The sequence below is a fragment of the Ostrinia furnacalis genome, unplaced genomic scaffold (genome assembly GCF_004193835.3).
Source record: "Ostrinia furnacalis isolate ACB-3 unplaced genomic scaffold, ASM419383v2 OfSCF1176, whole genome shotgun sequence".
NCBI lineage: Eukaryota > Metazoa > Arthropoda > Insecta > Lepidoptera > Crambidae > Ostrinia > Ostrinia furnacalis.
This window is the reverse complement of record NW_021131415.1, coordinates 165974-189427: the sequence shown is the minus strand read 5'-3', so window position 1 is coordinate 189427 and position 23454 is coordinate 165974. Positions and strand designations below refer to the sequence as shown.

The window sequence follows — 23454 nt, the reverse complement described above, 5'->3', positions numbered from 1 at the left end:
AGTTTATTTTGCTCGTTTTAAATTGCTTTCAGCGAGGTTGATGAAATCTTGGCGTACACTTAAATGGGGCAATATGTCTTTGCTTACAAGTGGGGACTGATTTTTAACTAGCTAGCTCTACCGTCGAAGGAATTCTCATCATGTTGGTCTTAAAATAAACTGAAAATAAACAAGATTAAAACTTCAGCTTTCTCACTATTCTCCTTATATTTTGGGCAACACTGGCGTTCAAGACGGAAATTTTGCTAATGATGAAAGGCAGGCACCGGGAATATGAGAGCGCCTGTTTAAATCTGGCCTTTGATTGAGCATCGTGCTCTCCGAAAGAGCAGAGTACTTAAAAGCATTGCAAATGTAAATTATGAACTGTTTTTGCTCTGTTTTTCTTTGCCCGAAATGTTACTGATGTCTTTCTTGGAAATATTTTGTATTCATGTATTCGCGTATCACGATACCTAAGCGTATTCTACTTTTAATCCGTAAAGAACGTCTGTGTGTGACGGAAAGTATTGGACATGGTACAAAATTAGACAATAAATGACACTGAAATCAAATAGATCATTTTTATCAAATGTAAATAATGGATAATTAAAGAACTTTAATCTGTTAAAGGATCCATAGACGATAGCTAATATAAGATATTCTTGCAAATCCAAGAAAATCGACGTCGACAGTTTTATCCTACAAGAGACATTTATCTGGCATCGAGCCTGCGTGAGACAGATCTGAAGGCTTTGTGGGCGACTACAGGACCCGATAAAGGCTGGAGACGACTCAATGGCTGGACAAAGACCTTCTGACGGCCATTGCGATCGTTACTCCTTACTTCACTTGGTGTAATGATAGTAAAGATAAACGGAGAATTAAAAGCTAAAATTACTACGTCAAGAATACTTCTCGAGGATTTGTAAGTGAATTTTTAACGAAAAAAACTGGTCTGCTATATTTACACATTGAATTTAAAAGTAAAATTAAACACAAAACATTTTAATCTTAACAATTTATTAAAAACTTAAAAAAACCCATCACGTCTCGATATAAATTAGACTAGTATGTGCGTCCTCTCCATACTCGAGTCTAACTTATATGAAATCATCTCTCGAATCACGTTTTTATAGCCCTCACTCGCTCATTTCCATCTCAACAACTTCTAGCCTGATCCTAGAAGAGGGATAGCGTCATAAAATCTGAAAAGTCGTTAAAAGAATAGTGAACATCCAGAAAAGCTCCTAGATGTGATTTTTTCTGTTGAATTTTGTGTTTCCAACAATATTTTCCAGCACTTTCGGTGTACATTCGTCACGTATGCACTCGTATGATCAGCATTCTAAACGTCATTTCATCGCTTTCACGTCGTTTAATATTCCCGCCATTTTTTTACACAACCGAAAGAATTAGCGGAATTAAATTACTTCCGTTCCCCGCGGCCTCGTCACGTTCTCAATAAGGATGCCTGTATCTCGCGGCATTCCGTTTTATCAGCCTCACGCGAGATAAAGCCTACATCGGCGCCCCGAGCCCTTGTTGACTTAATATTTGGGATCGTTCACCGTTTTGTTAGCTATTTGTCTTTGTGTGTGGAACTTGAAACGGTTCCCACTCTCATTTACCCGAAGCGTTCGTCGCTCAACCGAATTTTGTTGAATTTAAACTGATGCCAAGTACGCCATCAACCGCTCGAGAAATAACATCTGTCTTCACAACTGAGCCGCAATAAGATAGTGTTCGCTCGCGAGCGCCGCCTCGAGTGGGAGCGAGAAAGGTCACATTAGCATGGGTCTGATCTCAACAATTTGCCTACCAAATAATGTATGTGTCATCGAATTTGCACTTTTTCCAACTACACGGTTTTGCTTTTCTATTTCGTTTACGTTCGCGTGTGTTCTCTGAATGGCTTTTGGTATTTTCTTTTTATCCTTCATTGTGTGCGAATCCTCTGTTGTCTGTCACGTTTATGAATATTTATGCATTCAAATCTGTTTTTTGTCCATCATTTTCAATTTCATTTTCGTTATCTTCTTTCGGGGTTTGGGTATTATTGACTTCATCACACATCTAGTTGGTGAATATCTCGATGTTGCCGTTGCTGTCGGTGAGCACGTTGATGACCAGCTGTAGGGCTCCGGTGCCCGCGCCGATGCCGGCGATGAGGTCCTGGGGCACTTCCAAGCCCGTGGTGACTCCTGAGACCACAGCGGAGATGCGTGGCACCGGCGCTGACCAGGCTCCGGCAAGGAACAGGACCGCCAGCATGGCCACCGCGCCGTAGCCGGCCCTGAAAAAATACAATGAAAGTGTCTTGAATTCTAGATAAAAGTTGACGATGAATGGCGGTCTACTGCTAGATATGCCTCTTCCAAAGAACGTCAAATAGCACACACTCCCGCTTGTGCATCCAATCAAATTTGACATTCCAATATTTTAATATTTATTGAAGATCTTTTCGACATTTCAATACAGTCATAGACAAAAGTATATTAAAATTGAATCCACTTACATGGCTACTCGTAGGCGCTAGTATTGATCCTTGCAGCGCTCCGCTCGCCGCCGCGACAGATGCTGCTCTGATAGCGACATCTCCAGATTACTGATACAACCGGCTTATCGCATCGATACAGTTCACGATTATCCGATATTGAGTTTTAGAATGTAGGTCGTAGATATTAAATCCCTTCAGCATTACGTCCACGTGAAAGTCGTTTTCGCAATTCCATGAGTATGGGAATTTGATAAGGGATAGACGAAATGTAATTGGTATCTTATCATCTACAAATATTTACGTCTTGTACATTCCTTGTTACCTAAAGTTTTGCTCCAATTGTATTTCATTTACATGAATATTATAATAAATACACAAAATTCAATAAAACTACGTTTAAATCTTCTACTTTTGAAGCATATTGTATGATCAAGTACAGTANACACCCTGTATAATAATACCTACTCTACACACTACAATAATAAAAGATATCGACCAAAAAAAATATATTACGCAGTGTTAATATTACACCTTTTTACACTTAAAGTTGGTTTATTGTGCTCTTTCTACCTACTATCTTAAAAATCTATTCTCCTTTAAATAAAGAGGTCCTTTGACACTGATAGCACTGTGACTAGACATGATGTGAAGAGGTGAAAAACAACGATCACTTTACTTGCAACACCTTTTTCTAAAAAAATCTACAACTTAAGGAGACAGACAGACCGTTTATAATCATGGAGAAAAAATATTCTAAAGAATAGAATAGAATAAGACTTTAGAAATAAGATTAAAGAGTAACCAAGTGTATTCTTGTGCATTACGTGGTGCTAGTCAAGTCAATATTATTTTGGTTAATTGACCCCAATTTGTATTTTATCTTTCTAATATACTAAATGAATTCTTGTGAAAATATTTGACCATATTTCTCGTTGTTCCAGATTATATGGACTCGTTATGCAAGGACCACTTCCTCCAGCGGCAGTACCGCAAGCTGGACGGCGGCGTGCTGTGGTCCCGCAATGAGCGCAACCTCGACTGCACGGTGACGTTCCAGACGCACAGCATCCTGCAGCGGTTCATGCTGCACTTCGACCTGCTGCAGCTGGACTGTAATGACCATCTGTACGTGTACGATGGCGCGCACGCTACCACGCCGCCGAAGGTAAGGAAGACAACTTCAGATTTCAATGTAGAGACAGATTTGCTTACTTAAACTGGTTCAAATAGTCTCAAAGAAACAAAGTTCCACGAGAAAAGTCTAAAGGAGAATACCTCGCCTGAAAGAAAACACCGATTTTGTTTATTCTGGGAAAAAGTCAGTACCATAGTAACTATGAAAAAATAAAAAGTAATCTTCAGAGGTGGCCTATCAAATTAAAGTGATTTAAAAATCGCTCTTGGTTTTCTAATTAAATTACAAAATTTCAAATGGGGTTTTAACCTGTATTTGGCAAGTGTTAAAATGTATGTTGTGCAAATAAACAAAACTCTAGAAATATTTATTCGGTAGCATGATATAACTATGATCGTTAACGAGCATATCATCAATATAGGATCTAATTTGGAGACATTCCAAGTCGTCGTTGGCAGCAATTATCCCTGCAATTCCCGGCGATTCCCTATTATTCTCATTTGTTCCTGATCAGGGGCGCACGAGTCACGAGTCACCGTGCCGCTTTAATTTATTAAAGATGCCTTTCGGTGTACGGTAATGAGATCTGATGGAATGCTTCCACTACGTCCATTAAGTCGGCGATCACAGACGACGAGAAGTTTCGTAAACTTACCTACCTTCTCTAATTTTGGGAGCTTCAGAACTTTTTCAGCTTTGTATTTCAACTTTGTGTCAATCCAAAATAATGTAAAAGTTCCGTAATTATGTCATGCTTAATAAGAAAATAATTGCATCTAAATTAGGATACGCTCCTGCTTCAAAGTTACAATCACAAATAAACTTCGTCAAATAAGAAATTGTACGGCCACTTCTGAAGTTTCAGCTAGGTAATTTGCCGTGAGAATGGTGAGGCGATAGGCAGACGTCAGGTGTTCCCCACCTTCCAAATAATTAACACGCAGACGAGGACACAACTTCTCAAATTTTAAATTCAAATTCAGGAAGTTTCGGACAATACGACCTTTTGAACAAAGACCTCTCAAAGTTCGGGGGCCGGTGTATTGTAAACCCGGTAAGTTTCGGACCGGCGTTTATTTTCTGTAACGCCTTCCATTGTCCGTGATTATGCGCGGCGAAGGACATTCTCTAATTATTTCCGAGCGATTGGGGTTCATCTTTTAATAAATTATTATTTGTTTTAAGTAGAAGTAAGGGGCTTATCTTAATATCTATTTTACTCAGTGCAGTACACAAAAATATATTTTTCTCGACAGCTTGATTATTTTTAATAACAGTCGAGATTTCTACATTGTGCATGAAGATTTCCACAATATAATTTTATTCAAACACAATGTTACACAGCATGCCATTGTACCCCACTCCAACAAAAGAAGGCGTCGTGCCAAACGCACTTGGCGATTCGTTAAGTTAGCATATGCTCCAACTCGGATTGTCCCGAGCCTCAACGGCACAACTTCGCGAAAGTTTGCCTCATCCATGTCCGCTGGTTACTCGCCAGAAGCCATTTGGAATGGAAATTCGTAATTGTTACTCTAAATTTGAAGGAACTTTGACGTTTTATTGGATATAATATGAGCTTACTGAAAGTTGCGAAGTGCTCGCAAAGCCTGTTGAATTCGGTAGGGACATCGAAATCGATACGGCTTAAGTTAAATGGTTCGGTTTCAAACCTTGATGGGATTTCTTCAATTTATCTAAAGCTCTTATAAGCTTTTTCTTTAAGACTACTTAGTTATTTTGAACATTTTGGTGCTTTTATGATTCATTCATGCAAGTTTAATGTAAAAGTTGGAGTCCGGGAGTGTAATGCACGTACAAATTCAATTAAAGCAGATGTTGCCGTAACTGCAAACATTGATTAGTTTAAATTCAGAGCGAACAATGCTGGAACTACTCCGGCAACAGACGCGAACTTAAATTGACTGCACACGCGACGCGCACCTGCTGTCCCGGCGACGATGTGCTGACGCGCTGAGCGGACAAGTGCATCGTTAAAGTACGAACATCCGAACTTCTAATATGATGTATCAGTATAAGTAGTTGAAAACTTTATCGCAGTTGACACATGCTTTTACTTCAATTACTTACCAAGAAAATTTCGGTAAAGAGGTGTAAAATACCGAATTTATTTTAGTTTAAATGAATACTTTTACTATGACTACGACTACTAATTGTGCTGCTTACACAATTTTTTATCAAATTCTACTATGCCTGAAATGGCTATTATGGCAATAATTTGAGATTTTGTTTCTTGAGATGACTATGAAGAAAAATATTATTCACGTCGTATAACTCAGCAGAGTAATAAAGAACACTTTTTTAGTCTGCTCAACTACGAGTTCTTCGTTAAACGTCTAAGTTAGTTCCAAGACAATCTTAAGTGCACCGAAATTGAGCTCCGCAGTTAATAATGCGGCGCTCGTCGCTGATATCTTATAAGATTTCTTCTCGATAGCTTCTGCTATATTGAAGTATTACACCGACGCCGCCGGCATACTAATTAACGGGACGTGATCGATGTTAAAATTTGCTCCTAAGATATTTAAGATAACAGTAGCTTCTTTTATGGCTCCATTCGCTTGCACTGAATCCTAATTAAAATCTCCAGAAGCTCCTGCTTCTTTATAGCTGTAAAAAGTGCCATTTTGCTCAGCTTGGTTGGCATTTTCTGTACTTCTGTCTCGCCTTAAGCCGCATATTAAATAGGCACTATATAAAGCTGCCTTTAAAAATACATGAAACGCTGCGTGATTAAAGATTGAGAATTTCTTTACCCGTCGTAAGTTAAAGCAACGGCGAGACAATAGTTTGCATAACAAAACCCTTTCCCATCTTAATTCCCGCTTTAATCCAGCTGAAATTTTATAGAGAAGAATTTTTAATATCAACCCGCGCCCGATCTTTATTAAAGTGGGACGTTGTACAAAAGTCCGGTAACGCCTTTGAATCGCGGAGGGGTGGGGGGTGATGTATAGCGGCGCAGGATCCCCACTAAATCCTGGGCCGTCACGTCTCCGCGATCGTTCTCGCTGAAATATGACAGCGAAATAATGCGGGCATCGCTCAGTAAGCCGGAGTCGATGGGGGAAATATTGCCGGCGCCTGAGCGATCAGCCGGCCGCTTGTTTGCAGACTTGAGCGATGCTCCGGTAATGGCGCGCGGTGCAGCGGCACCAATTCACTGATACAACGAATTGAGTTACACTCCAAATGGGTTTCGATCAGTATCGGCATTCCGAGTCGCGGGGATTACTCGTTTAATTCTACATTTTACTAGCTTCAAATATTGGAATTCGTTTTGATTTGAATTCTCGTTGATTGGTTTTAGATTGAAATCGTGATTTATGTATTATCTTCAATCGGGTTTTATAATCAATTGTTTAGATGGTTGATAAATAGTTGATGAGACTTAGGGGTAGTTGTGATCACTAGGATAATAAGGACTAAAGAAACGACTTGTGTTGAATTGGAATCGCTTGTTTAGTTGATATGACTCAGTTGAATTATTAATAGGTACGAGTACACTTATTTAAATACCTACAAGGAAATGAAACACTTGAGGTTTTGATACAGATACCTTAACATCTTGATGGTTGATGATCAGCAGATACATAAACATTTTTAATTCGTACAATTCTTTATACTTGGATTTAGACTCGAACGCCTAGTTATACATATAACTGGCCATTTGTGAGCTCAGAGTTTAAAAAATACAAACGACATCCCTGGAGCCTGGCCATCTTACTTGTGTTTTCTGCAGTTCTATTATCTTCTCTTTCTTCGTCCCCGAGCCAACCCGTCTCATCCACTTTTGCCTCTGTTCTCTTTCCAACCTGTTTTATTAACTCCCCTGACTTTGTCTCCAGGATGTCTTGTCTTACTACCTCCGGACTTTTTCTATTTTTGTTTATTTTTATTTTATTTTGCATTTATAACTTCTTTAACTGTCCTCCCCAGTAGCTCTGCTTTATTAACTCATCTGCCTTTGTCTCCAAGCCAGCTGTCTTATCAACTTCTGCGTTTCTCCCCTGGCCAACCTGTCTAACTGACTCCCCTGCCCTTGTCCCCTTTTTTTTGTCGCAGAGGAAATTCTTTGCGCACCGTCACCACTGCCGGGGGATAGGGTGGTGTGTGGGACTCCCGGCGCCCTTAAAAGGGCGCTGCTCCGTCCTGAAAAGGACGGGGTATACCCACTAAAACCTCCGCGGCGTTCCGTCATCGCCCGAGTGGGGGTGTCGCGAGTATCCGGCCGGAGCCTTAGCCCTTGTCCCCTGGTCAACCTGTCTAACTCCCCTGTTCTTGTCCGCAGGCCGACCTGTCGTGCCGCAACACGAAGCAGCAGGTGGGCGCGCTGTTCACGCGCAGCAACTTCGTGACCCTCAAGTACGTCACCGACAACTGGGGCACGGACGCCAACGGGTTCAAACTGGTCATCACGTCAGTCAAGGACCCTAGTAAGTATCTTCTGTTCTGATATGTATTTATTCTTTCAGAGTTTGCGATCAGCTTTGACTTTAAAGCGAAAAGGTTTCTCACGCCCGTATTCACAAACGATGCTTGCTTAAGTGATGCAGCAAATCCAACGCACAGCGTTGAATAGAGCTCTGTGATTCGTTCGTGTGTCATCCTGTGCGTCCACGCGCACTGTGAGAACTCATAGTAATGTTTGTAAATACGAGCGTCAGAGTAGAAACTTATGGACTGCAAAGAATGCTTTTGAAACCAGACTTTCTACTTACCGACTTCTGACAACATCTTCTACAACCTTACTTGGGATATTTAGATTATTATTAGGTAGCTGACAGCTGATCTACGAAGACCATGAATTATTTAAATTGCTTAAGGAAGTACTACTAAATTCTTTAATCATGTATAAAATATTTTTAAGTGTCAAGCGTCTAGATCTAACAGTCTCTGCTATTTAAAAACTGAAATTTATTAAAACTCTTTTACTATATCTAAGTAAATACCCGTAAATTTAGCTTCCGCTCGTATAACATAACAAAACGTTCTGGAGTCTTGACTCACTCATAAGCTATTTTTTACTGATTTATGATACTTCGTGAAAGACTTGGATCATTAAATTTTCAATTCACCGCTGTCGTCAAAAACCGACATCAAAAACTCGAGGATCGACGGCGTTGTACAAAAATCGACAAATTGTTCAAATGTCGCAATTTGGCAAGGCATGAAACATTTTTACAGCCCACCTCAAATCACAATAAAGTGTGACACAGTGGGTACACCTGCCAGTTACCCCACTCCTTGAGTTTATTGGGTTTTCTAAAGGAAAAAAGAGTTCAACTGTATTTTTTATGAAAGCTCAAAAACGCATCAAGTTTTTGTGAAGAGGACTTTATTACTCAGAAGTAGAGAGGGAACTGAAAAAACTAAATATACCGAATAAAGCGAAAAAAAATATATTTGTTAATATCCATGTAGAAATAATCGTACGCAGACGAACATGAAAGTAATCTAACGATGTTCCATTTTTCCTTATACGAGTAAAGTACGAAACCATAAAAACATTACAGAGAAGCGGGCCTCCTATCTCTACATCATTTGTCCCAAATTCCCGTCATATATTCCAGAGATGAACAAGTTGGTTTACGAGCCAACTTTATTCCCCATGTAATATATGTTTTTTACATACAACTTTTCTGTTTTCCCCTGGCTTAAATATGTAATACGGCACCCTTTCCCGAGGGCATGAAGTTCATCAATTTTCAAATTACCCGAGTGAGTCCGGTCCGAAGGTTTAATAATGAGAGGTCGCCGGACTCAGGTACGAGAATGTGGGATTGAATAACGACTCGAGCGAAAAGGTTCTATGGAATACGTCACGAACAACTACTGAGCTTCCACGAAGTCGTTAATAAAGCATTGGGGTTTCCAAGTGTCAGGAGCTTTTGCTTGGCTTAAAATGCTTTTGAGTGGTTTTTGAAGTACTTACTTATATTGAATGTGCACTACCACATCTCAATGATTAATTCAAATTAGCCTCTGGACGTCCAGTTTAATTCTTTTGTTGGATAGTTTTTCAGTTTTTTGGTGAGACTTTTAATGCTTCAGAAACACAGTTTTTTATTTTTTATACAAAAACGGAGCGTTTCCCAACATTAGTCTAATGTATGCATGCCTATGATATGTCAGCAGATCATGCGCCTCCAAATCGTTTAGATAAAAAACAAATGAAGCAATAATCCGCTACGGGCGTGGCTCTAACAAACACTCGGAGTCGCACAAACGCTGTCACGAACACGGCCCTCTTTAATTTGGCCCATGTTTATTTATCCTCAGGCGGGCAGCATTCCGCCCTTATATTTTTTATTACACACCCTCGTCGGTTTTCTTTTCTCCCCAATCCCATGAATGAACCTGTTGCGACTCGCGAATGAGTGTATGTCAACTCTTTATGGTCGCGAAACTCGTAGTTGGTAGTGCTTCTCAACATTAGAACCAACATTCTGTCTTGTAGAGCAAATGGGCTACTTAGTCATAACTTAAAATTTTAAATTAAACACATGATTATATTTTAATAAAGCAACACAAAGTAGTTAATGTAATTAGTAACAAATCTATGAAAACGTCTAAAATTAATGAAATATGTAAAACAGGCATATTTTTGTATTTTTTTAAATTAAATTCAAGAATTTAATACTGTACGTTTACATACAAATGCAATTGATAGAACTTGCCATCCATTATTAAAATAATAAATCTAATAAAAACATATTTACTTAGTTGAGCTCTACATAGCTATTAAGATTTTTGCATTTTACTTGAATTTTTCATTACACTTGAAGACAACTTAACAAGCCAAGGGAGCTGCTTGAGAACCGCTACCCTCGCGTTTATTGTCTGACGAGTGGCATTATATTGTACGATTCGTGTGCTCGCAAGCTCGTGCTCATGCGACATGGAAATCGTGTGAGGCGCGCGATTTATGGACGTTTGTCTGCCGCGTAAAACTACAAAATGTTCAACACTGTTGCTACAGTCATTTCTGAGTGCCACTGTGGTGCTACTGTTACAAGATCTAATTCATAAATCTATTATTTAAAACACTAAAAAATGCTTAACCTAAAATAACAGCATCCTTTTCGCGTATGTATGTAATGTAATAAGAGTTTTTTAAAATCAGAGAGATCAATGGCGACACCAATGTAAGCGCCAATTAAATTACATGCCAATAATCCGTCATAATAACATTATTATTGCGGTAAGCTCATGCAATGGAGCCGCAAATTGCCGTTCGAATCGACGTGGCGATATCAATCAGCTGCCAACCATAGACTGGTGAGGACAGCAGACAGCATTTGCGGTTATCTGAATCGCCCTACAATCCGCCCGTGACGCTGGTGCGGTCGTTGCCCCGCCCTAAGCAGATTAGGAGCGCCGCACACGAATCTGCATCGCTCAGCACTGGACAATATTGTGAGGCTGAAACCGGAATATGAAGCAGTGGAGAGATCTACTTACTATTCAAGTGAGCACGCTTTAGATATTTCTTTAAATTATGGAAGCGCATACAGTTGACAATACTTCAAGCTATAAATTTTGGTCACATAATCGCACCTATTACAATTATTTAAAGTGCCCCCGTGCTTAGATTGACGTGTCACGTGCTGTTACAGCGTCGTCTACATATACCTCCAAGACAACGATATAATTTTATGCCAATCCAAGGCAACCAATCTTGAAAGAATCTTCTTACAAAAATCAATTAGGCCCCGTTGACGGGGCCGTAAGTACCTAATACGCATCGGATGTATCTTTATTCGCCCCGTCCCCGTCCCCTTCCCCTTCGGCGATATTGTGATGATAATGGCGCATAAACTTTATGACGTCATATCTGCGAGTTACTCCGCTGGAATTAGCCCTCAGTAATCATTTGTGCGAATTGTGCAGTTACTTCTACCAGTTTGTTTGAATTGTACGTAATTGTGATTTCCGTGGACACGTTAACATCTTTAACGTGAATTCTTGCTTGATGGTCTGATATAACTACAAAAATTCCATTGAAGACTCTATTTGTCCAAAATGAATGACCATCTTAAGGCACGTTAAGCCTCGATCGATCGGCCTGGATGAGCCATTTTGACGCTTATGGTGGCTCTTAAAGTTAGATAACATTGTTATATTGGCATTGGCACCCACTGAAAATCAGTGTCTTGGCAGTCACACTGTCAAGATATTACTGAGTGGGTGACCTTTTTTGGCAACTTAGTTTTTTTTTGTGTGTCTTTGTTGCCTGAATCTGTTGTTGCCAAAATAAAGTTATTTTCTTTATTTCTTTCTTTATAATCGTAACCCACGCGATAGGATAGGAAAAAACAGTTCATCAAAATGGAAATGAACTTTCAACAAGGAACATACTCGTGTTACTCCCACCTAATATGTTACATTTCAAAACAATTGAGGCTTAAACAAAACAAAGGACAAACTAATATACACGAAGTATGTAGCTACATCTAAACACAATGGTTTTGATAGCAAACAAAGAAACAGGCGCTTCAATTAAATTGTGTACGCTCAAACGTATCCTTTGCGGTGCGTGCGCATATCTTCTGAGCTGTAGCAGCAATTAAGTTTTCTGCTCGGCCGCCTGGAAAAATACACTCGCAAAGAGATCTGGGAACAGGCCTGTCTTAAAGGGATCCCGGGGGATGGATCATATTCGCAAAGTTTGTTTTGGCAGCGCAAAGGAGCTAGGGTACTTGTTCTATGTGTTATTATGTTCATGTGTAACATACGCCTTTATTTTGACTTTCGTTTTTACAATTTTGATTACGAGGTGTTTGTATGTCAGCGATTGGGACAAATTGTAAAATGCCAAGCCTTTCTGACTGTTTCTCCTGTATTATATGAGTGATAAATTCGATCATAGCCATAAAATAAATAAATAGGTACTTTATTCTTCTCTGAACTTGCTTGTCAACACATGGTTGAAAATCTAATTAATTTTATACCTATAACTGGCTGGTTTAGTATAACGACTTTGATGTTCAAAATGAATACCAACTGAAGATCAGAGCGCGACCTAAACAAATACTCGNTAAACAAATAGCGCCGTGCAACTGATGTGTTGAATTCAAATTAAAGCAAACACAAGCAAAAAAGACCCGTAATTACACTTAGGGCAGGCGAACTCAAGTTAATTGTTGTTTTTACGAATTTCACTCTAATTTTGACCCTTCAGCCTTATTTGCGTAAATTACATTTGCATGAAAACCGATGCTATTCTCAATTTTATTTTTAACGCTTCGCACAATTCCAAGAAAGAGAAAAAATCGTATAAGCTTTTAAAACAATACTGTGTTTATGCTGAATAAGTAGTATAGGTTTATTTCTCGTATTCTTTTTATTGATTAGTCATGGCTTAAGGACCTTTGAGACCAATCAAGCTCATTCAAATTGGAAAATCAAGGAACATGGAATTATTTGTCATCCGATTGCTGTAATGGTATTAGATTTCCCAGGGCGATCCCGGATACGTCTCGTCAAAGAAACAGAAAACAGTATTATTGGACTTCTCAAAGGCCTGAAAGACATTCCTGACGTGCTATTAAAAGTAATACGACTTTATTGGCATTTATCGGGGAAATAAAAAGCGTCATTAGATCGAGGGGATCGTAATAATTTTATATGAGACATCAAACTCGGGCCTCGAAACGGCGTTATTTTTCGTGGTGATGAGAGCAGAGAGAATGAAGGACTTATTGGACATAATATAAATAAACAGATTTCAAACCATCATCAAACTTTGAAAAAAAAAAAACATGAGTACCCATAAGTTTTTATATTGAACACGTGTTAGTATTTGAGTTCACAACATGTAGATTTAGAACGTGAATAGAAATTCTTGGGTGTGATTGCTACTGTTGATAAGAATTTGATTTTAGTATTAGAATTCAAGCTGTCTCATACTAAAAGCTACTAGATATGATATTCTATCAATAAGTATATTTATTACAATGCTATCATGAACATGGGATGCAGTAGCATGAAAATGGAAAATTAATCAAGTTATGAATTTTACTAATTTTTATAAGGCCAAGTTAGTGTACAAATGCTTTTAAGTTTGCTAATGATTGTTCTAGAAAGGGAAGTGGTGTTGTCACACCCCTCGATAATGAACCGTGACGGAAGTTTGGGCAGCTTCCCCGGCGGGGCATAGTTGCCACAAGCCCCGCTGGCCCCTTGCATACTTCTTGAGATTGTAACTTCGGGATTGTTGCTAGTCCAACACTTAGCTGTTTGCGCATGAAAACTTTTGCTTGTGGACATTGTTTCGTGTAGAGAGATGTAGCCAGAGGAATTTAAAAGAAATTATGTATCTAAAGTCGTAAAATATTTAAGTTACTACGAGTCAGTCCGCTTCAAATACCTACTAGTTCGTGACACCTAAAGTAGCCAAAAAGTTCGCAACACGTCTTTGTTACAATGAGGGCTATCGTTTTAGCGCTCACCAGATAGCGCCACTGTAGAGTAAGGTCCTGTCACTTGCTAGTAGCGAAGACAGTGGCGCCAACTTGTGAGCGCTAAAGTGGTAGGAGGACTATCGCATTTGCACTCATCAACATGGCGCCACTGTAGAGTAAGGTCCTGTCAATCGCCAGGGGTGCCTACTGTTAAGTATAAAAAAAAAAACATACGGGTCGAATTGAGAACCTCCTCCTTTTTTGAAGTCGGTTGAAAACGATAGCCCTCATTGAAATAAGGTTGTGTTGTCAACTTTTTTGATCAGTTTGGATGTCACGAACTATTTTGACGCTGATTTTACATCTTGACAATCTCAGTAAAAGAAACAAATAACTCAATATAAAAGATCTTAATTGCAAAGGTAATTATTAGCAGAGACATGTAGCACGGTTCGTCTGGATTTAAATTGCGCCAGGTTGAAATATGAGCCGAGTTAAACCCAGCGGAGCACCCTCCATCAGTCACCGGGAACAATGCGCCCTTGAATTACGCCCAGGGCGGCGCCCTACAGCACATTTTTGTTCTCGTGAAGCCAATTTGGAATAACAGAGTTGCTAGTCGTCGAGTAGTCTGCGAGAAATGGTCTAGTGAGCCACGATTATATCTGTTTCGCACAAGGGGAATGATATTCAGCACTATGATGACAAAATTTTAGGGAATTGTACTTCCCTTTAAGGCAGAGGTTCCCAAACTTATTTTGTCTACTGCCCACTTTGAGAATAAATTCTTTTTAGCGCCCCCATTTGTACTCGAGTGTCGAGTGCTCAGTCGGTGTCTAAGAGTCCTCCTAGTAAATGACGCCTCCCAAGCCTCTACACAACGTCCCGATTTTTTTTCTGGGTCTCTTACCGCCCCCCTTTAAGCCTGCAGCGCCCACAAGGGGGCGTTATCGCCCACTTTGGGAAAGACTGCTTTAAGGTATAGTAATAGTAACTTCAAGTTATTAGTAACTTCACCGGAATATTATGATGTCCGGAGTGGCCTGAAATATTTTTTGTGAGTCAATTGAAATGTCACCATTTAGAGTTACAGTTACAAAACACCTCGTAATATACCGTGAATGCCGTGAATACCGCGCTAGCTCCAGTTTCATATAAAATATCTGATTCTGTACACTTGAGATAAAATGGTAAAAAAGAGGACCCTAAATTGAACTTTTTGTGCTCCAATCAACTGCGGACAAAGCCCACAAGACAGCGGCGATCAAACGTGGCTGATCCTCTCAAGAGTCAAATGTTAGAAATTATAAAACGCTTATAATTTTTCATCGGGCAATTTCGGAGTGCTGACGGGAACATTGGTTGGCGAATCAAATCTGTTTCGGGAGCTCGTTAGGGCACCATTGTTTGCGTCGTTTGACGTGGATTGATTTTTTCTACGGTGCGTCAGCGGTTTTATTGTCAATTTTTCAGGCAAGGTTTTGCAGCTGACGTGTTTGAACAAGGCTTTCAAGGGGTTTTTCGATTGATTTTAGTACTTCATTCTGAAAATTTTGAACTGTCACGACATCATTATTATTGGGGGAGGCCTATGTTTAGCAGTGGACATCATGTGGCTGAAAAAATATGGCGATATGATAACACTTAACATTTTACCTGTTTGTTGTTTCAAAGGTAGCTAGAATTTAAATGAATTGAAGATTACAATTCAAATCCGCGTTATACTCGTACTCATTTATCAATACTACCTGTAGAATGGCTAGCATCTTGTGTAAATGAACAAAAAATAGTTATTAAACACATTCTTGCCATATTTGTCCGTTCTTTGATTTTGAACTTATGTTAGTTCTGCTTGCCACAGAGCACGGGTGCAAGGAGTTCAGATGCAAGCAGCGGGAGTTCTGCGTGAGCGCTGACCTCATGTGCGACGGCGTGGACCACTGCGCCGACGGCTCCGATGAGGACGCCGCCGCCTGCCCCGGTAAGACGCCGTCTAGCGCGGCGCCACCACCATCCATCGGCGAGGAGTAGACGCACCATTCACCATCATTCGGTTAAGCAGCACATCCCGATCGCTGATCAGGAGTTCACCTAACCATTAGTATACATCCAGCAACTGCACCATCAATCAATGTTTAGATGCACCTTTGTGTCCACAAGCACCTGTATCTCTACCCTGCTCTTTAGTTTTTCTGATCACACATTCCCAAAACCTATGTATGTTATGTTCTTGGTTATAGTCCTCGGTAATAATATTCCCAACTGTTCCCCAAATCACTGACCACTGGTTTAAAAGGTAAGTAGTTGAACAATGCTGGGAACAAACCCTATACATTATACATTGTTCTTCCAGAAAAAAGGTAAGTGGATGCAAATCAAAATACCATCCATGTCTATGTAACGGTGGTGCAAGGAATACTCGTATAGACACTGGTCATGATGCTGGTGTTCTGATTGTGACGTGTAGGGGAGACCGAGGTCAGTTGTGATATTGTCGATTTTTTTGGAACTTATTATTTACTACCGATCTCGTAACAGTGCGCGTTTTTAGTTCAAGTCGCTACCAAAGGCGCGCTGTTGTGAGCTGATACTTAATAGGTTTCCAAAAATCGACAGTGTGTGACTCCTCTGTTAAAACTCACCTCGGTGACCCCTACCTTGGTTGTGACGCTGTTGTCCCGCTGTGACGTGGCCTATGTGGTGCAGAGAGCGGCGGCGCCGGCGTCGGCAACGCGTGGCTGGCGCTGGGCGCGGGCGGCGCGGCGCTGGCGCTGGGCGGCGCGGGCGCCGTGCTTTGCTGCTACTGCCGCCGCCGCACCATTGCGCAGCGGACACACTTACAATGTGAGTACACAGTTACACACACTTTTCTTCTTTCTTTTCAGGCTATGAATTTCTTGTTTGACATTATGGGGGGTTACTTGCCAATAACCAACCATATATTGTACTGGAATCCTATTCTGATTAATAGCATAGTTAATAGCGCGTTAGTCGGAATAGCGTTTCAATCTGTTGGATCTCTGGATGCAAGCCACTGAGTATAATCATCGGGTATTTTTTTTCATAAGCTACTGAGATTGGCATCACTTTGTTTTGCTAGAGGACGCCCCGTGCTGTGATCACGCTACGGTCTTGTGACTTCATGAACAATGATCAGCCAAATGCCCCTTCAGTCTGAATAGTTTTGTCTCTTAGTATAACTTGTCTACTTCTCTTTTTGGGTAATTGGCAAGCTGTACTCTAAATCCTGATAAAACTTTGCATTTTCGTTGTCCTTTTCATATTTTGCCTTTCATTTGTATCATCACGGAGAGAGACAGTGATCTTCCTTCTGCCTATCTCTAACTTGGCGTGGTATTGTGATTCCAGTGCAACAAATGGCGAGCAGCAACGGCGCCGGCGCCGGCAAGCCGCTAGCCCCGGCGGGCGACACTCGGCTGCCGGGAAACTGGGCGCTCCCTGCGGGCCCGCGCGGGTACAGTGCGGCGCGNACAAAAAAGTGCATTGTGAAACGAACGAACGAACGAACGAACAAAAAATAGTTATTAAACACATTCTTGCCATATTTGTCCGTTCTTTGATTTTGAACTTATGTTAGTTCTGCTTGCCACAGAGCACGGGTGCAAGGAGTTCAGATGCAAGCAGCGGGAGTTCTGCGTGAGCGCTGACCTCATGTGCGACGGCGTGGACCACTGCGCCGACGGCTCCGATGAGGACGCCGCCGCCTGCCCCGGTAAGACGCCGTCTAGCGCGGCGCCACCACCATCCATCGGCGAGGAGTAGACGCACCATTCACCATCATTCGGTTAAGCAGCACATCCCGATCGCTGATCAGGAGTTCACCTAACCATTAGTATACATCCACCAACTGCACCATCAATCAATGTTTAGATGCACCTCTGTGTAAGACCACTTAGCACCTGTATCTTTATCCTGCTCTTAAGTCCTTCTGATCATACATTTCCTACACTTTATGTTCTTGTGTTCTTGGTTATAGTCCTCTATGTATATGTCACCGTAAAATTGTTAATTCCGTCAGATTATAATCTGACGTAGTTAAATTACAATCTAACCTAACCTAACCCACTGTTAGTTTACAATCTAACGCGTTATATTATAAACTGACAGAGTTCACAATTTCACGTTGACATTGTATATTCCGAACTGTTCCCCAACTCACTGATAGGTAAGTATTTGAACAGTGCTGGGAACATACGCCCGTATTCACAAACGATGCCTGCTCAAGTAAAGCAGCAAATCAAACGCACAGCGTTGAATAGAGCTCTGTGATTGGTTCGTGTGTCACCCTGTGCGTCCACGTGCACTGTGAGACCTCATAGTAATGTTTGTGAATACGGGCGATAGACCCTATCCATCTGTCATGGTGTAGAGTAAGTCCTGATTGTAAAGGTCAGATATCCACTTTGATCTTACACAAAAAGGTAAGTGGATGACCCAAAATATCCGTGTCTATGTGGCTGACTATGACTGGTGCTCTGATTGTGACGTGTACCCTTTTGTGACGCTGTTGTCCTGCGGTGACGTGGCCTATGTTGCGCAGAGAGCGGCGGCGCCGGCGTCGGCAACGCGTGGCTGGCGCTGGGCGCGGGCGGCGCGGCGCTGGCGCTGGGCGGCGCGGGCGCCGTGCTGTGCTGCTACTGCCGCCGCCGCACTATCGCGCAGCGGACACACTTACAATGTGAGTTCAAACTGTTCTTTGGGTTTTTCTTTGCAGCCTGTCGATTCTTCTTTGAAATCATTAATAATGTCCCAGTCGCGGAATACCGTTTCAATCTGTTGGATATTGGAATATCCGGATGCAAGCTCTAGTGATCATCGGTGTTCTTTTCCATAAGTTACTAAGATTGATATCACTTCATCTTGCTGGAGGACGTTTCATGTAGTGCCACGCTGATTTCGTCGACGATGATCAGCCATATGCCTCTTCAGATTGACGATTATTTATATCTCCAGACTTTATCGGCGTAGAGTGCGTACTCCCATACATGCCCATACTGATCAACTGCCCGACTAAACTATCGGCCGACGAAAAATCAACGGTGTGCGCCTACTCTAACTTGTCGGATTTGGATAATCTGAAGTTAAAGAACGGTTGTCCCTTTTTTGGCCCATGTTCTTCATTTATCGAGTAGAGACACAATGTTATTTTATCTTTAACTTTATCTTTAACCCGGCGTGGCGTTGCGATTCCAGTGCAACAAATGGCGAGCAGCAACGGCGCCGGCGCCGGCAAGCCGCTAGCCCCGGCGGGCGACACTCGGCTGCCGGGAAACTGGGCGCTCCCTGCGGGCCCGCGCGGGTACAGTGCGGCGCGCCCGGGCCGCCTGCGGGCGCGGGCGCTGCGCTGAGCGCCGCGGCCCCGCATAAGGACGAATGGTTCGTCTAGGTGAGTGACGTCATCATCATCGTCAGACTGTCTGGTCTTTACTGCAGGAACACGGCCCTCTCTATTCTAATTTATACTTCATCCACGCATGCTCTTCATTTTGATTCAGCAAAAAGATGTCCACTGCTGGCCTCCTCAATGATTTTCACAGCGGGCATTATTGCGCTGCCCACTTCTAGATGCTTTCCACGACATTCACTAGATCGTGTCGGTCCACCGAGTAGGAGGCCTGCCCACATTACGTTTCACGGTCGGAAAAATCACAATTAGGAGTAGGTAGTATTGTTTCGGCAGAGTAAAATATTACCACGCCCACTCTTCTCGTGGATGGAGACTAAAGGACAAATACTTTTGCGAACATCAGTCAGACCTCTCCAACCCGTCTGGACAGCATGAGGAATTCCGTTTGCTTTTCGCACATTATAGAGTATCGTACTCCTGCAGTGGAAACCACATGACCTGCTGATGAGGGTATTCCATTAACATATTTAAATTATATGATGTCAAATTGCTGAGGAGGCTAGCAATGCAGCTACTCTCGCTCGCTTATATTTAACAATTGGTAGGTTCAAGTTCCACTTCAGGCAGTCAATGTTCATATCATATTTGTTACCTTGGGCTTGAGTTTTGGGCTGACACCGTGTAGGTTTGTTGTCGACACGACAAGAAGAAGAGATTTGTAACCTATGTCAATGCCTAAGTTCCAGACATCCTGTCTAGTAATAGTGTCTAGAGCCTGGTCCGTGAGCACGTAGAATCCCGTCCAATGAGCCCAAGCTACCCATCCTTATCGCTCGCGCGTAATTATATTGCTGTCGCGCTCGCACACTCACTGCGGGCGCGCGTCGCACAGCAGCTTGGGGTCATTGGACGGGATTCTACGTGCTCACGGACCAGGCTTTAGTTGTGTATGTGCTGACATGGCCCGCTTGTTGCAGGCGGCCCGGTCGGGCCCGCAGGGCGGGGGCGCCGTACCGGCCCCCACGCCGCCGGCGGGCGGTTCTATCCGGTTATCATGTATGTACTACCTGATTTAGCGAAGGTTTTTTTAGGGAATTTTTACTCGTCTAGTGGAGGCGCGCGCGCCGCACGCTCGTGGGTGTCCAGTTTTTGGTGTTAACGATAAACGCAATGTAAATTTAAAGTATGACATTAAACATTTTTGGCTTATTGTTTGTATTATTCGGTTTTATTCCCGACTCCACGATGATTGGACCGAAGTTGTAGGCGATGGATACACGGCGCTGTTGCTCTGGGTATGCATTGACTCTAACTTTGGATCACTTTAAATATCCCTTTTTTCTTTGTCTACTAAAAGCTAAGTGACTTGTAAGTGAATTGGCTATTAGCTAAACTGCATAATTATAGCTGAATTAGGTTCGATTCCTGATCAAACCAATTACCAAACTACCTTTAAGTTGCCTAGGGTCTGCTGGGCTGGGAGACCCAGTTTACAAAAAAAGTGGTCTGTCGTTACCTCACAACACAAAAATATATTCCTTAATAAAATAGTAGGTACCACCAATTTGAAAATAAAGATTTTCACTACACATTCAACAACCCCAACATTTTTAATACTCGCGCACATACCTCACATTCCCCTTGCCTTTGTTTGTAGGTACGACAGAAACTATTTCTGCGAGCCGAAAACTAGTAAGTACCTCCAAAATCCATTAAAACATTTTTATAAAAAGGACCACGCCATAGAAACCCTGCATAAAGACCTATAGAGGAGATCAATGACTAAGCTTATTCATAGAAAATTGCCTATTTCGGGATTGTGAGTCGGTAGGTATGAAAAACATTTCTATAGAGTTCCTAGAGGAATGAGGCAGTTTACATGAGAATGTTAAGTTCAATTTGGGACGTACATATTTAAAGGTACCTAGCATCTACAAATGAAGAGGTAACTTTGCCTCTCAACAGTGCCGGATTATGACTAGTTGTGATTTAAAATATCACATACCGAAATCTTCATGGTCAGATCAGTCTTTTTATTAGTATCTCGGATGCAGCTTTGCTTCAAAAAGGAATTCACAGATTGCTTTTAATGGTTCAAAATAATAAAACAGAATTAGTGCCTAACCCCTGGTGGCTGAAAAAGTTACTAAGCAGAGCCATATGCCTACATTGTCGACATTCCACCAGCTCGCACTAAGCGTTTCGACGACTCGTTTATAATGCGAACAGCTAGGGACTGGAATTCGCTGCCTGCTGCTGTATTTCCTGTACCTCTAGTAGGAAAAACTTTCGAGTTCGTTTCGTTGCGTATTCAAAGTGTCATCGAAAAATTTTGTATGAAAAATTAAACAGCGCCCCCTAGGGCGGCTATAATATAGGGGGCGCTGTTTAATTTTTCATACAAAATTTTTCGATGACACTTTGAATACGCAACGAAACGAACTCGAAAGTTTTTCCTACTAGAGGTACTGAACACTATAATCCGGGCGTTTTCAAGGCGAGAGTGAATAGGCACTTACGGGGCAGATATGTACCATCCTAGACTGCATCTCACTTAACATCAGGTGCGATTGTGGTCAAATACCTGCCTTGTCCAACATAAAAAAATATATGTTTTCATTGAGGCTTACCTGGGTCATACACCTGACATACTTACCTACAGCGCAGTGTTGGATCCCGGGCCGGGATGGGACTCGTCACTTAATTCGACCCAATTGGAGAGCAGCCGCGGTATTACGATGTTTTCAATTAACAATTTGTTAACAAAGGGTTTTGTAATTAAGACACGGGTTACACACCAAGTGCTCAGTTAAATTATAAAAACCTGAGAGGCGAGGTTTTGAGGCATTTCATTTAACAGAAAAAAATATCTTCTGTACCTACGACCTACATAGGCTATTTCACTTTATTTTCTTTGCAAAAATAACCAAAAGCATGAAAATGGTGAAAATTGCTAACGAGACGAGAATAATAATTATAAAGTATACAATAAATTTAATCTTCTTAGACACTACTGAGGAGCTTTCATAAGCAAAAACACTTACTTACTTTAGGGCACAGTTGGATGCGGTTGGCGGCCTGAGGTGGTCGGTAAAACGTCCACAGTTTCGTAGGTAAGTTCTTCGTAAGTATTAATGTTACTTAGTTGGTAATTTACTTGTTTGTGAGACAACACTAAGTCCTAAAGTTATAATTTCGAAAGGCACAACGGTGTTACATTTAAACATTTCAGTTGAGAAGAAGACTACCTATCTCTACCATTCCCGTTTGCTTATCTGAAAAATAATTATGTATCTACCTACAGGAATTATACAACTTAATTCCACCAGCCCCTTTCCATCACCGGGGAACCAGACGCAGACTAGCGTACCATCCCTACATTGTCGACATTCCACCAGCTCGCACTAAGCGTTTCGACGACTCCTTTATAATGCGAACAGCTAGGGACTGGAATTCGCTGCCTGCTGCTGTATTTCCTGAACACTATAATCCGGGCGTTTTCAAGGCGAGAGTGAATAGGCACTTACAGGGCAGATATGTACCATCCTAGACTGCATCTCACTTAACAACATCTAATATAGTTTCAGATTAAGTAACTATTTTTATTTAATTTACAAGATTTATGACGAATTTACAACTTATTGCATTCTATGCAAAACATGGAGATGTTGTTTTCCAAAATAATAGTAAGAAAATTCGGACTTACAGCGCCATCTGTTGCCGACTTAACCAACTTCAAAAAGTACTAAGTAACTATTTCATTTAATTTACAAGATTTATGACGAATTTACAACTTGTTGCATTCTATTTCTATGCAAAACATGGAGATGTTGTTTTCCAAAATAATAGTAAAATTCGGACTTACAGCGCCATCTGTTGCCGACTTAAGCAACTTCAAAAAGTATAAATGAAAATATAGCCTGACCAGGAACATAAAAACCCTCGCCATGTTGCGGAAAACTAATGGTACTAATTTCTTTTAATGGCAACAGTAACTGAAAACTTCATTGACATGTCACCTTGCATGTCAGTCTATTGTTGTCAA

The 23454-nt window shown here is 41.4% G+C and overlaps 1 protein-coding gene across 5 annotated transcripts in view; it reads left to right on the top strand.

Moving 5' to 3' along the window:
* loaf (low-density lipoprotein receptor domain containing lost and found) overlaps window positions 1-20618 on the top strand; it is a 59281-nt gene extending 38663 nt beyond the window's left edge. For 2 of the 5 annotated variants that reach the window (XM_028303105.1, XM_028303107.1), the window contains exons 2-7: window positions 3421-3644; window positions 7927-8071; window positions 15903-16022; window positions 18603-18740; window positions 19256-19448; window positions 20387-20618. In XM_028303105.1, coding sequence (XP_028158906.1) covers window positions 3421-3644; window positions 7927-8071; window positions 15903-16022; window positions 18603-18740; window positions 19256-19410 — 782 coding nt within the window. In that variant the 3' untranslated portion in view covers window positions 19411-19448; window positions 20387-20618. Of the gene's footprint in view, window positions 1-3420; window positions 3645-7926; window positions 8072-15887; window positions 16023-16747; window positions 16886-18602; window positions 18741-19255; window positions 19449-20386 lie in introns of all 5 variants that reach the window. The other 3 variants (XM_028303104.1, XM_028303106.1, XM_028303108.1) reach the window with 2 other exon arrangements.
* The last annotated feature ends 2836 nt before the right edge of the window (window positions 20619-23454 follow it).